The sequence below is a fragment of the Austrofundulus limnaeus genome, unplaced genomic scaffold (genome assembly GCF_001266775.1).
Source record: "Austrofundulus limnaeus strain Quisiro unplaced genomic scaffold, Austrofundulus_limnaeus-1.0 Scaffold6, whole genome shotgun sequence".
Taxonomy (NCBI): Eukaryota; Metazoa; Chordata; class Actinopteri; order Cyprinodontiformes; family Rivulidae; genus Austrofundulus; species Austrofundulus limnaeus.
The window spans coordinates 2,800,894-2,816,488 of record NW_013952408.1 but is presented as its reverse complement, the minus strand read 5'-3'; the positions used below and the strand labels follow the sequence as shown (position 1 = coordinate 2,816,488).

General features: G+C 37.5%; 1 protein-coding gene across 1 annotated transcript; it reads right to left on the bottom strand.

Moving 5' to 3' along the window:
* Positions 1–4,664: 4,664 nt before the first annotated feature.
* Positions 4,665–14,195, bottom strand: dsc2l (desmocollin 2 like). The gene is made up of 16 exons (XM_014030569.1): positions 13,823–14,195; positions 13,601–13,691; positions 13,264–13,463; positions 13,071–13,175; positions 11,659–11,814; positions 9,614–9,755; positions 9,368–9,522; positions 9,107–9,241; positions 8,842–9,027; positions 8,386–8,633; positions 8,046–8,188; positions 7,278–7,499; positions 6,870–7,091; positions 6,539–6,654; positions 6,145–6,441; positions 4,665–5,753 (listed from the first exon to the last, which is right to left on the bottom strand). Exons 1-16 carry the CDS (start codon positions 13,862–13,864, stop codon positions 5,556–5,558), a joined length of 2,658 nt encoding a protein of 885 aa, XP_013886023.1. The 5' UTR covers positions 13,865–14,195; the 3' UTR covers positions 4,665–5,555.
* Positions 14,196–15,595: the final 1,400 nt, after the last annotated feature.

Below are 15,595 nucleotides of genomic sequence, written 5' to 3'. Positions count from 1 at the left end.
AGTCAAGCGATACAAAATAAACTGCAAAAAGATTTCTATAAAAAGAAGGGAAGGTATGAGGCAAAAAAAGACTAAAAACACAGAGGACTGGAAAATCTGCCAGGGTGACTCACAAGATCTTAATAGTCACAAAACACATGCAAAACAAACTAATACAGAAATAAAGATACAACATGATGAACTAAAGAGCAAAATCTCTAAACTTTACCTATTCTTTAAGACATAAATACAAATTAAAGTTAAAAATTGTGAGAGAATGATTGCAGAGACACAAAACTACAAAGCATATTGTACATGAATGGCCCAAATTAGACAGTAAATGCTATTAAGAGGTGAGCACTGACGTGAAATCCTCTGCAAAATGTTCATGGTCATGGGCCCAAGTTCAATACAAAAACAAATGAATGATGTCATTTTTAAATGCACCTTGATAATGTTTATTGTAAAATATAAGCTTTGGATTTGGCTTCTTATTTTACAGTAAAACTGAGTTTTAAATGTGCGTCACACCAGATTCAACCACTGTCCTGAGTGGTTTATTCCACTCTCCTTTAAACCCTCATAATTACACATGTGAGTGGAAATCCTAAGCTTTTTTTTGAAGAAACGTAAACATCAATGAAGGGGACTTTAAGCGTATAGTAAGCGTCTGGCGTATCAAAGTGCCTCGACTCGTCACTTTGCTTCATTTTAAAGGTTCGGGTTTGACTTCAGAGTTTGAACTTGTTTCAGGTGTTTGGAAAAACACGTGGCAACTCAGACCAGCTACCTCCTGAAAACATTCAGCACGAGCAGCCAKCTGGGGAGGAGCTCAGATGAGAGGGTAAGTGTGCCACCAAGTGGTCATCCCAGGAACTGCACCAAACTGCCACTGCATCTGCTGGAGATGCAATATGTTCAGTAGGTCATCTTATGGTTTAGCATAATTTAACCGTTCATGGCCTTGTTTATCAAATGACAAACACTTARAATAATCCTCTGTTGTGTGCATTGAGGGAAACTAAAATATTTTTTGTGAACTCCCAGAGAAAAGGCATTTCCTGATACAGAAATGACTGCTTAAAAATTGCCATAGAAGCTCAAACTGAGTTGTCAAAACTAATTAGCAGAAATCCAGCTAAAAGCTAGATGCAGCAAATGCTTCAATTAGCAWAACACATAACTCAAAACCAGAAGCAGAAAAGTGCGCGTTAAAAGCTAAGAAAATCCAAACAGTAGCTAGAAGTTGAAAGTTGGCAGCTGGTATGTAGAAGATAAAAGTGGTTCAAGGCCAGCTAAAAGATAAAGTTAATCCAGTAGCTAAAAGCTAGAAGACAAAAACAGTGCACTTATGTTGAAGCAGATTTTAAACGGAGCAATATTTTGAAGGATCTAAATGTGTTTCTATGTAGAAATTATTTGTAAAGCCTAAAGTTGAAATTTTTGAAACGTATAAAAGTTACAAAAATGGAACATGATGGCCCATATATGAGCTGATTTGAATGGCTAAGTTAGAACAAAGTTTGCAGAMGTAGTTTGATTAAAAACAATAAAAGAAAAAGAAAAAAGTCACAAGTGCGGGGGCTGAATTCACACAATAACTCTTAAATTCAAAGTCAAATACATTTTGGAGTCCAAACATCATTGCTGCAGAATGTCTTGCTCTTGTTCCACACCGAACTCAAATGAAGCTGCATGTCTTCAAATTCTCTGACAGAGGATGAGTGGAGAGATTGTTTTCACAGCATGACGAAAACTAATTACAAGCAATAAATGAATTTCACACCTCTGCCTTAGAATTAATTGCATTTTTGCAAAGGTGACTTAAAATGACGGCTCAAGCAGTTCTGATAAGGGTGGACACACACGTATCTGAATGATTTAGCTCRTCTGTTGCTTCACTTTATAAAAACCAAGGACGTATTCTGATAATCCTTAAAGAAATTATATASTTCTAATATGTTTTCGTCTTTGGCAGCTGATAATGTTTTCTCGTGTCTCGAAGATTCATCATTTGAACTTGTCATTTTGTGCATAACAGGGTTTATTTTTTACGCTGATGTATTTTTATATTAGAATGTGAGAAAAATGTAATTCACTGCAGCAAACAAGAAGGAAGAGTGAAACTGCTGTTACGTTAAACTCTTTTGAGTCCTGGTTCTCGGTCTGAACGTAAGTGATAAATTTCACACGCGCTGAGTGGTAAGCACCTATAAATAAACTGTGTCAAATCATTTTGCTATTCGTGTAACTTTCAATCCCAAGTCTCAGAGCGAAGTCATCACTGWGAGCCGTTGCACGAGTCAAGAGTTCATAAAAGGGCAAAGACTGAGTAACTGTACAACAGCTTTAATGTCTGACGCATGATTTAAAATGACACAAAGTCTTTGTGAATCATTGCAGCTTTTCAATACATCAAGATCGCCTACGGTCAAAGGCGAGGCAGCAATAATTTTTTTGCCAATGTGCACACACTGTCTGTTAGCAAAATATTATATGAACCGATGGAAATATTTTCATGAAACATCTTAGAAAGTAATCACAGGATGTACCTCTACAACTGATTCACTTTGGGAGTTGATTATATTTAAGATGGCCAACACAGTAGTGCACATCTTATCAAACACTAAAAAGGCTCCAACTCCATAAATTTGACACTCATTCAGATCAAATTTGGTGTGATGGTAGCTGAGGCTGATCCCTAACATAGATTAGCCCACACAAAACTCTCACATATTACGTGACACATATTAAGGGATATGCAGTTCACTATAAGTCATCCCTAACACTTTTCTTCAWGGAAAGCTAAGCCTTTAATTTCACAATAATCCTAAAGAAGTTGCTTCACTAAAACCTGAGTGATACTGTATGTTAGACTTTTTGTTAAYTGRTCGTTTTCATTATTTTCTTTTAAGTTAAGTGACTTTCTAAGGTTCTTTTAATTGGCCCCAGCGGGATATTAATCAAAGCCCCTTGATGTTAACATCTCATTCACAACTTGGGATAATTGTTACAGTAGGATTTTAATCTGTGCTGACAATATTCCTGTAGTTTTAACGCCGTCCCAGTGTTTGATCTCAGCAGGGGAGCATTTCCATCTCAGGAAACATTCTCACACGTTCTTGCACTGACACCTATCATTGTGGTTGGTTTGTTTTTACACACTAGATATATAAATGATGTTTGTTTTATTTTGAAGACACTCMTTGTGATGTCAGGAAGGCTAATCCACGCAAAAAGAAGAAAAAAATAGAGTTGCACCGCTAGATAGTTAATAGAAGCTAAATCAAGCTCTGGAAGCTGGAGGGGGGTTAGGTGTGAAGCGCCTCATTTGGATTTAAAGAGACAGCATCAAAATGAGTTGATCTCAGAAAAAGGGTGAAAGAGGGGCTTGTGGTTCCACTAACTAACCCTAACTGCAGTAAGGACGAATTCAGACCCAATCATTGCAGTGACACTTTACATAGACTGCAATTGAATGTTTTAAATGTGAGAAAGAAAGATTAAAAAGCATGTCTCTTTTAAATTAAAATCTGTAAGCTAAATTGGAGCAAATACATGAAATTATTTAATAAGGGAAACAGCCATAAGGACCAAAAATTAAATAAAAAAAGGTCAATAACGTCCATGGAAGAGCCAATTTGGGATCAAGACGTCAGACAGTTTTGATGTATTGATACATATTTTCACTCAGATTTGCTAAGTCCGCAAATACAAGGGTTTTGTTTACATTGAATGCAGACCTGATTTCAGAATTGTATATTAGTGCATCATCTGAACAACTACCGGAGTAAACACTGTACACATAGCTCAGCAGTGGTGGGCAGCACTAATCACAAGCCCTAAAACACTAACTCACATATTTAGGTCCCCTAATTCTAAAGCACTAAAATAACCCAATCAAGCCATGAACATTTCTCAACAGACAACATGAGTCACATATTGCCATGTTTCTCTCTTAAGACTTATCATTGACATTCCACAGCCATATTTGGGTTCATATATTGTCACCTACTGGATAAGTGACACACATATGAACAAAATGCTTCACCGTCAGCTGTTAACATTAACATTGATCAATAACATTTATAGACCTCAGTTAGTATTTCTGAATTTCGCCTATAAATTTAAAAAGTGCTAATCCAATAAGAAATTTTAAAATTAGCAAAAWATCTAAAGCACTAATCAGGAAATTAGTTCCCGTTAGTGCTTTAGGTGAACTATGCCCACCACTGCAGTTCAGAATGACTTTTTTTTTACTTCCTGTATCGCAAGGAGTACYTTTTCACTGTGTATTAAATAATAAATATCAGTGACTAATAAAGCACATGGTTTATTTAACGTTTTATGTCTAAAATATCACCTGGATATGCTAAGCTTATCCAATCACCTGGTCTTCCTTATGCGCTGCAGAGCTTTGTGCACAACCGTTGTCATGGGGAAGTTCTAATCTTCCTCGATTTGCAAAAAGGGCACAGGTAAATATTAGCCTGTTGTTAAGGCCCTTTGAGTGCGCTGTAACAATGTGCAGCTCAGACTGCCACACCTAGAGAATCATTAAACCAAAGTACACAATGTCTGCGCCAGTTTCAGCATGGGAAGCTCCGTTCGGCGAAGAAGCGTGAAAATATTACAAGTTGTAGCATGAAAGCTGAGCTGCAAAGACTTCAACGCAAACCAATCACTTCGTTTCAAATCTGCATTGAATTTATTTTTGTTTGAAATTAAACTTGTGAGAAACTTGTAAGAACAGCAGAAGTTTAATATCCATTCAATGCATTATTGGGGGAAAAAAAGGTCAATGAAACAATGAACAGGTTCTGTGGATTTTATATGGAAGTGTCTGGCTTTACATGTTGGGAGCGTTTCTGAAAGTTATTTACGGACAGTGTCACGCCCGACCCCTCCCGTTCACTCCCTTGTGTTGACTTTCACAAGAGTGCAGTCAGAATGTCGCAATAACCCCACAGACACAGGGCCCGAAACTACACCCAGTTAACAGTAAACACATTCCAGTGCAGCCAGAATGTGCTTGTGCAGACAATTACTGCATAACAGAGGGGATGAAAATGGCTTCCAGTTGAAAATCACTGCAGAATTCTTAAAACGGAATGCTAGAAGTGTGTGAGTTGATGTGAAATCTAAATGAAATGTCAATAAAAAAGCATTTGCATTAAAATCTTTGTTCATTTAGGTTCTTTTCTTAAAATATATATTTAAAAAATCTATGGTTAAACAAAATCAATCACACAAGTTACAAAAAAATTAGCATTGAACACAAAATATTCACAAAATGTTTAGATTAAAATAAAAAAAACAAAAAAAATTGCATCTTTTTATATACACTGGGAGTGAAATTAACACACAAGAATACAATTCATGTAAAACTGAAAGACTTTGCTTAGTTTTCAGTGCAAATGACTTCTACCAAAAAGCTTCCCAAAACAAAACAAACAACAAACAAAAAACAACAAGAAAAGGCAACACTAAAAAAGTTCAGAAGGTACAACCAGCTTTAAAATGTCACGCCTCTAATCCATGTGCCGTGAAAAGCAAACACTGTTAACTGTCTTTGTTCACGACTTTGTGCAAACGTCTGCGAGAGTTTTGAACTTTGGTCCGAGTGTGTTTAAAAAGTCCAGGTTACTGGGGTCACCGATTTGGCTGCAGCATCCCACCGAGCCGGCATCGGAGCCCGCCCCCTCGTAACCGTACGCGTGGACGATGTCCTCTGCGTATCGCTCGTCGCCCTCAGTCCCCAAAGTGTAGACTTTCTGTAAGGCAGGAGGAGGAGGGAGCGTTATTTATCTGGGAGGACTGAGGGAAGGATGGTGTGATAACACACTCCAGCTCAGGATATGACTGGCAGTCAGATATTACAAATTGAACAAACACTCCACTAGTCAGCCGCAGAGAGAAAAAAAAGAAAATTCTTACCAAGAAATATTAAAGTTTACAGAGAAGACAATCACGGCTTATAGCACAAGATTATAATGCATATGGGAGCTTCTTTTCCTTTCACAGATAACACAGAAGTTATTAAACTTCACAGACTGAAAGCTTTTTGCAGCTGGACATATCATCCTTCTTCCCTAACTCTTTAAAGCTAATTCCCACCCCTACATAAATCTCTACCATATTCTAAAAGACATAATTAAACTTTACCTGTTGTAGAAGAAGCTCGTTTGTTCGGCAGGTCTCCAAATAGGATGCATCCTGGAAGAAATGCCTGGAATCCGTGCCATTACCAAGGAGCTGACCACCGTACTGATCATACTGGCCAGATGAGAAATCTTGAAAATTGGTCATGGTTTGTTGATATCCAAAGTCGTGCATACTGTGACCTCCGATTGTGCTCATGCTTTTGTTTCCCAGCCATGCTGTATTCTGGATAGAACCCTTTATGGAGCCTTTAGCTCCTTGATCAATCCCAGTGAAAGGAGCGTTCATTAAAGTGGAATCCTGCAAAGCAAAACAAGCCACAATAAAAAAAGTCAGTGAAGTAAAGCAAAATGAAAACGTTGAAGCGATGAAGTGGAGTTTATGATGACGGTCTTACCACTTCATCTCCCGGGGCTTCTGTGTTTGATGGTAGCAGAATTCCTGCACCGTATCCCATATCTTCAAGTTCTACTTTCTCTCCCTTCGTCTTGCATAGAAATGCAAGGGCTAAGACTGAAAAATCAAAAAAATAATAACATTTTAGATATAATTTACACTATATACTACATTTAAATATTATATCACCGCAAAATGCCTAAAAAGACATGTAAAATCCAATAAAACTTAACATTCTATATGTTTGGCCACAAGCATGATTTACTTTTAGTAAATTCATTGTCTGTACATCACTTAATCTACCATCCCTGTGACAATATTTAGGGACTCACAAAGCAGGAGGAGCAGCAACAGAGGCAAAAACAATGCCAAGGCACCCATTGGCCCTAAAGACACAGCGCTCTTCTTGGCCACGCAGACTCCATTCTGGCATTGGCAGATTGTGACTTTTGTCGTCTGTTTTTCACCATATCCTTGCAGATCTTTGACAACCATGGAGACATCATATACCCCCGTGGGAAGTTTCTTCACCTGCTTCAACTTAGCAGAAGTTGCTAAAACAAAAACACAAGTCGTGTAAGGCAGTGTAAACGTTTAAAATCACATCTTCAATCTACGGTATATATCACCCATTACTGTAAAAGTTTGGGTTAAATCATGTTTAGCGTCTTGACAAGAAAGGGGCCAAGCATTAGACACTCTTCGACATAACCTGAGTGCCTACAATTCAAAATACCTACCATTGGATGGTTCCAGGGACCAATTGTCTTTAAACTCGGGTAACAATTGAAAGGTAAAGGGTGAAGAAAATGGATTGAGGTCTTTGTCTTCAGCCGTGACCAACACAGAGCTAAGCTGGTCTGTTTTGTCCTCACACAGCACCAGATTAGGCGGGATCACTGGCTGGTTGTCGTTGACATCTTCAATCACAAGAATGGCTGTTCCAATTCCTGCTTTGTTAGCTGAAATACAGCAGCGCTGGATTAGTTCTCAGAAAAAAACAATGGTGAACTTCTCAGCATAAAAAATAAGAAGGAAAAAGGGCAACGCTTTACTTATTCAACCATTTTTTTTTCTTTTTTAGCTATCTGTAATTTTAAAACTTTCCACACAGAGAAACAAGCCTGATCAAGAGATAACATGAGTCACGGTAAATGAAAACTCTTGCTTGTCAACAGATGTCCTTAAAAGAAAGGAATACATTATGTTCAGGCACACAAGGAAGGGCTGTTTCCCTTTCACGTTTGACTGGTATTAAGCCTTCATCAAAAGAAAAGTCTGTGAACAATACAGTATGTTCTCTGCTGTAATTTAACAGGTAGACGAGATATCCTTCCAAACCACTAATTCTGATTGGATTTGGCAAATGTCCATTGGACTGAGATTTAACTAGCAGGGCATTGTTGTACTGCATCAGTCAAACAGCGATGGTTTTAAATAGAGTATGCTTGTCCCTATACTATTACTATTTAAACAGTTTAAGAAAGAATCAGAAGAAGGTAACTTACTGGAATCAACAGCCCTCACAGTGATGTTGTACATCCCATCTTGGACAAGAGATGACTCTCTATCAATTGTGTTTGCAACCTTCAGCTGTCCAGTATTTTTGTCCACATTTACCCACATCCCTGGGTCATAAAGCTTGTAATACCTGAAACACAGTAAAGAAACTGTGTTTTAAAAGCTCCTTCAGTTCAACAAACATAGTCTGCCCTCCGGTGTTTAAGAGCAGAAACATAAACTGGAGATGGGGTCTTGAGAATTTGCTTGGGTTAGCTGCCATCCAGAACCACAAAAAAACAAGAACAAACAAAAAAATAAAGTTCCACGTAAAATAATAACACGTACGTGATGCCATCACTCTTTTTGGTCTCAGGATCCAACGCTAAGTAAGTTCCTATTATAGTGCCGTTTGGTGTGTTTTCTTTGACAGGGAATCGGAGGATAGGTGGAATGAACTCTGGGCCTTCGTCAACATCGATGACAGAGATATTCACGGGGGCGGTCTGCCACTGAGCGCTGGTGCCGTTCAGCTCAGCTTCGTTACGAACCATAATCTGCAGGTTTACGTTTTTGGTAGTCTCATAATCTAAGGGCTAGAAAAACAAAAACAGGTAAAAATATATTTTAGAAACAGAAATGCATTTGCTTTGTTTAATTATCTAACGTTTCTGATTAAAATAGATGCAAATGTACAGTAATATAACAAAGATCAGAGTTTTCTGCTAGGGGAAGCTCAAATCAAATACTGTGAACTTGATAGACAGTTTTTGTTTTTTGTTTTGTKTTTCAAATTATGCCCACCTTTATAATATAAAGAAGTCCTTCGTTTGTTTTGAGGTCTCTGTCAATCCTAAAATTGTCATTTTCATTTCCTTTAGTGATGACAAACTTGGAAAACCAGTTGGGTGTGTTTATTAAATCCTTATCCTCCACAGGAATTCTCAGGAGAAGTTTATCTTTTTCGTTTTCTGCGATACTGGCTGTATACTGGCAAGAAAAAAAAACAACATTTACAAATTTGTTACAATATTTTGTTTAATCTTTTTTCCCCCCTTCAGACACTTACATATCCTTTGGTGAAAGTCGGTGGGTTGTCGTTGATATCRCTCAGTGTAACTGTTGCAGTCGCTGTACTGAACAAACCATTTGGTGCACCTTTCATATCTCTGCATTCCATTAACACAAAGTACTTGTCTTGTGTCTTAAAAAATGGGACAAAGATGCATCAAAAATAAAAAATCACAATTTTAAACAGATAAACTGTAAACCAGAATGTTTGATTTAAATAAACAAAGTCAATAATTTGCACACTAATAAAAAGACTCACCTCTCTGTCCAGAGTGTCGCCCTTTGTGGTGAGGACACCTGTTATTGGATCAATAACAAAATTGCTATTTGCATCTAAGATCTTATAACGGACTCTAGCGTGGTCAGTGTTAGGATCATCTTTGTCTGTGGCCTGCACCTTCCCCACAATTATCCCTGTGGGTAAAATTGTGGTTATTAAAAACACTTTCACAGGAAAAAGTCCATAAAATGAAATGATGGTTGTTGTGCGTCTCCTCTTCCTCACCTTTGGCTTGTTCTTGAACAGTAAAGTCTTGCAAGCCTACAAATGTTGGAGCGTTATCGTTTTGATCATCCACATTTACGTTAATGTACACAGGTCGGTCTCTTAGCTGACCGCTGGCTTTGTCTTTAGCAGTGACCTGCAACTGTGAACAAAAGTGCAAAAGTTTGATTTTGTTTATTGTCCACTTGTATAGAGACGAGTGTTTAGTACTGACAAGTACCGAACACCATAGAATCTGAAATGAATTTGTAAAACCCATCCTGATAGCATGATAAAGACTGGACTGTTAAAAAATATGAAATGGTTTAATATGAAGACATTCACTTTGTTGTGCTAGAAAGTTTCATTGTTTTGTTTTGTTTTAACTGAAGATCCTTATAGTTTGAATCTATATTTGAGAAAAAAAAGGGGCAGATATTATAAGATTTTTCTTCTCTCTGCCACCTTTCATTTCATTTTATTTGTATTTTCTTTTTTATTATACATAGAATTTTGTTTTATGAAATGAATAAAGTTTATAACAAAAAAAAAAACATTTGAAGGCTCCTCATCAACAAACTCTCAAAATCCGAGGATGCATCCGTGTATCCTCACCAGCCGAGGATATCCCAGGATTCAATGCGCGGGCAGCAAAATAAACAGAAACAAAGACGGTGGAGTTTTTTTTTTTTTTAACGAGTCGACGCAGTTTGGAAATTCACCACGGACCGAAGGATTTGCTTTTAAGAGTAAGTTTAGCAACTTAGCTGATGAAATTTATGCTGCAATAAGATGTTAAATAAAAGAAAATGCTGTGATTCAAGTTACGAGAATAAAGTCATAACATTACAAGGTTAAAGTCATAATATTATGAGAATAAAACCGTAATATTACAAGATTAAAGTAATAATGTCACGAGAAAAAAGTCATAATATTCTTGCCTTTACGTGAAAAAGCATGCAGTTATCACTGCATTAAAATGAGGAATGTTGAGCAACTTGTCAAGTTGTTTTTTTAGTATTGCTTAAAATAGTTAATCTTTTAGCACATTAGTATCAAATTACCAGTAGGAGGACTTGGAAATTGTGCAAACGACTATAAACTGAAGCTGTATTGAAATTAATAGATGCATTGACAGATTTAGTCRTCACGTAGTTAATACTCCGTCGTAGATACTGGAGCTAAACCYGAATTTTTAATGTTTATTTATTTACATTTAAAGTTTTAACTGCGAAGTTACTCTTCCAGTAAAAAGACGTGTAAATACAYGTTTCAACGGATTTTAAGCCCGACATGAAACTGATCACTATGGTAACGGGGGAACACGTGGTCACAAAACTCACGTGAAGCTGACGTCATGTGAAGGGTAGGCCGTCTCATTTCACAGCAGTTTTGAGCAGCCTACCCGGCCCAGCAAGGATGTGGCCTACAGGGCACACGTTAACTCGGCTTGAGATGTGGGCTTTGAATGTTTTCATTGTTTAACATTTCAGATTGTTTTGAGTATTGCTTTTACGTTTGCTTTTATTTGTTTTTTTATTAATGTACACCTCCAAGGCAAATGGTGGTTTTTAAGAGCTTTATTAATAAGGTTGTATTGTATCATTTTGTGATTTTAAATAAGTGCATTTTCTTTCACTTTTCTTCGACTCTATATTGAGGAGCATTAAAAAAGGCATACCATGTTGTATGAGCAAAATGTCTTCCCTGTCCCATGTGATTTAACAGCTTTAAATAGTTTTAATATTAACAGTATTGAACATATGTTCTATTGTAAGGAGCGGGGATTTCAAAATTATGTATTTAAAAAAAACAAAAGTAAAATAAAAGGATGGCTAATTCTAACTTCTCTGGTTTGTGTCTTTGTTGTACAATGGTAATAAAACGGTAAATGGCTTGACCCCCCAAGGCGCTTTAAAGGTCAGGCATTCACCCATTCACACACACATTCACACACTGGTGGTCTTTCTTAAGGACAATCTTTGCTAACCTCAGATGATTTAATCTCCCAAACAATGACTTTCTCGTGCAATAATTACAAATTGCTTTTTTTTTCCAACACTCACTGTATATACTGCAATATTTTCACGGTCCAATGGGTTGTTCACATACAGAGCCCCAGTGTCCTTGTTGAGCTGGAAGATGTCATATGGATACTCATCCACCCCTTTTCCAGAGATCCAGTAGGACACAGAATAGTTGACGGACGAATCTGACACGATCTATTAAAAAAAGAATGTTAAACATAATTAAGTAGTAAGTACACAGCAAGCACAAAAATAATTATTCTGAGTTGCAACAGTATTTATTGTGATGTTAACGACTGTTTCATCCCAAAAGTATATAAATTTTTTTCTCATTAAAAAAATGAGTTAATGAGTTTTTAGTTCTAGCACACATGCCAAACTCAAGGGCCTTGTAACAATTTCACCAGTCCCACTAGACAATAGTTTTAGTGTAATAGTGTATTGAAACTGGTCCCCTGACATTTTTCAGGCATCTCTGATTTTGATATTTAAAGTCTAAGTCAGGGGTGCACAAACATTTTCACAGAGAGGGCCAAAATGAAAATAAATCTGAGGGCTGCAGGCCAAATGCAATAATGTAATACATGAAATGCAAATACTTTTTAAGTAAAGTTGTTTTGTTTTTTTATGATTAAGCTAGCAGCCAGTGCGGTGGCCCACTTTTTTTATTTATTTATTTATTTATTTATTGGCAATTGATGTGCAGAAAATTTGACGTACAGTCTTGAGCAGCAAAAGCTCATGGGACTTTTCATAAATTAAAATTTGAGTAGCCTATTTGTGATCTTATAAAATGTGCAAATCTAGATGTATGCTTAAATATAATCTAAATGTCTAGTTACTTGTATTTTATGTTTAATTTTTTATATAAAGATACAGTAAGCGCCACGAGTTAAGACTTTCTGCACTGCAGCCCTTAGTTGGACCAATGGTTGGAAGGATTAAGTGGAAATATAGTGTTTCTACATAAAACATGAGAATACAACCTAGTAGCCAGGACAACTGCCGGCGGGCCAAATCAAATAGCTTGGCAGGCCAATTTTGGCCCGCGGACCCCACTTTGGCCACCTCTGATCTAAGTGAAACCAAACAAACTCTTGCTGATGATGTCAGGTTTCTGTTCATATGGATACATTTCTTTCTTTTTTTTTTCTCCCAGCCTTTTCTTTTTATTTCAAAGTAGAATGTTAGTAGTTGTGTGTTTTTTAATTCATTATGGGACTTTTTTAAGATGATTTCTTGAATTGTTACAAAAAAATGGGGGGTGAAAAAGAGAGCAATAAATGACATGTTTTTTTTTTCTTTCATTAATAAACTGTAACATTAAAGTAAGAGAAAACACCCAAACACCAAAGGTCCAATGACCCATCACTGACCTATTGAATGAACATGTGGACTCCTTTGACATGTTACAGATGTCAAAGAAACGAGTATTTTTCATGAACACTTACCGTCTCAACATATTTAGGAAAGGGTCCTGCGTCATTTTCTAATATGTTGAAGGGTGGAGGTTGCCAGTTTCTTTTTCTGCGTCTCAACAATTCTTGGCGTTTTCGCTGCGACATAAAAACAACTCGGAATTAATTTGATAACTTTGTTTTAAGCCCCACAGATCATGATGAAATGAGTCTCAAGTCTTCTTACATTTGTCTGCACCGGATTTGGACACACAAGGTGTACTTCCATCTCACTGCCCGGCCCACTATTGTCCTGAGCCCTGACAGAAAATGTCCGCTCTCCGGAGGCCATCGACACAGAAACTAGTGCGATTATCGCTCCGTCGCGAATCGTAAAACTGGGGTCCCCCGACCGCAGCGAACTGGGGTCGCAGTCCGCTGCCTTGACTACAAGAAAGAAAGAAAAATAAGGAAAAGTTTTTTATTATTATTGTTGTTGTTGTTGTTAAGTTTCCTACAACTGTAAACAAGACGAGAATTGAAGTTATAGTAGTTTAATGTACAAATATTACACATTTAAGCACCTTGTGCGACCCGATATCCGACGGGGATAGTTTGAGGAACGAGCGCGTTCAGGGAACCTCGGAGAGAACAGGACTCCACGCAGGACTTCATCTGACGAAGAAAACCGACACACAGCTTTGTCTTAACTCTTCCTTATTTTCAAAGCAGCTTTGACAACAAAAAAATAAGTCCCAGGTAAACGTAACGGACAGTAAATAAATAAAAAAGTGAACGAGACTTACCAACACTGCGAGGAAGATGGTGAAAATTAAAACATTCGCCATTTTTTTCGCTCTCTCTCTCCTTCTTTCTTTTCTCTGTTAAAAAAGTGGACTTTGACCCGCTCAGACGAGAGGAAAAAGTCCAACTAAACAACTTGCTTCCCGAGTCAGAAACTTCTGATCGATTTGTCACCCGTGGCAAGCTTCACCTTTTTTTTTTTTCTTTCTTGTAGGAACTGCCCGACTGCGTTATCCGTGCGTTTTCTGGCAACAAGTCAAAAAGACACACCTTGTGCGATGACACACCCAGGCGAGGATCAGCGAGCAGAGCGGCACCTTTGGGTGCTGCAGCTTGGCTGGGGCTGTATCGGTCTCAAAATGCACGGAAAGCACAAGTCCTTAAAAAAAGGGGGAGACAAGAAAAACAAATAAATAAATGCACATAAAGTTTTGTTTTTATTCCAGCAGGGGGAAACATATCCTAAGGTTTAGATGTCTGCAAGACACCCCCCCCCCCCCCCCCCCAAAACTGTAGAAAGTAGGACACAATTTTATGCATTCATTAAATGCCAGATTAATATTTTTAAGAGAATGTTAATGGTAAATTTGTTACAGAAATATGTGATTTGTGTTCAAGATGGAGTCAAACCTTTATTGTTTTTTTTTCTTTTCATGTTTTATCTTTTTTATGGCAGATATAAGATTTTGTCTTCTGCTGCCTTTCATTTATTTATGATTTATATTTTAATTATATTGAATTTATGCTGTTTTTAATTAAACGAATGAATTATTATTATTATTATTATTATTATTATTATTATTATTATTATTATTATTATTATTATTATATACTCTGTTCTTACCTGTGCATTAATAGCGTCTCTTCTAAAGGAGAGATTATGTTCAAGTTGAAGGGTTTTTTTTTCTAATCCCTTTTTACAAAAAAAGCAGCAGCACTTGCAGTTACAAGCCTGCTCTGAGGTTGGTTGACCCTTGTTTGCTCCTCCTCCTCTTCTGCAGCTTCACTCCAGCATTCTGGCTTTAGCAACAGAGCGAGATCATCACTTAGCACCACAGGAATGTGAGCCTAAATGAAGCCTGGTGTGTGGGGGGAGCTCATGTTCCCATACAACGCTATCTATCTCTATAAACTGCTGATAAAAGAAAAGGGGGTTGTGCCATTCAGAAAAGGGGGAGAGAGAGGGGGGGGGAAAAAGCGTCCCTATTGAGTCTGGTGAAACAAGAGGGTCTTGTTCAGAGTCGCCTTGAGAAGTCAGGCCCAAGTAGGAAGGGGGTTACAAACAGGAAAGGTGAGAAAAATGTCAGGAAGACGGTTGCTGTGAGTCATGGGTGTGGACATAATGAAAGGGCTCGCTCAGTAGTGGGAGGCTTTAGCAACAAAGCGAAACACACTCAACAAATATCCCTTCTCCAGTGCCTGCAGCTAAAAGGAAAGTTTGTTTTCACTGTAGGCAGTCTTCAGTATGTTTAAAGAAGAAACAAACTCACTTTTTTCTCGTCCATTACTGTTTAACCGTTCTCACGTGCACTCATTATTTAGGAGAAAACGCCATTAAAGGGATTCAAATTCAAGATTCAAAGTATTTACTGTCATATACACAGATGAAAACATGTTTCCCTGAGTGATGAAATTCTTACTTTGCCGACCGCTTTGAATGCCGAGAGACAACCATACTAAAAATAATAAGCACTGAATTGACACTAACAAGGTAATAAGGGATAAAGGATAAAAAAGACCACACTCCGAACAAAAAAAGACCTAGAGATAATGAC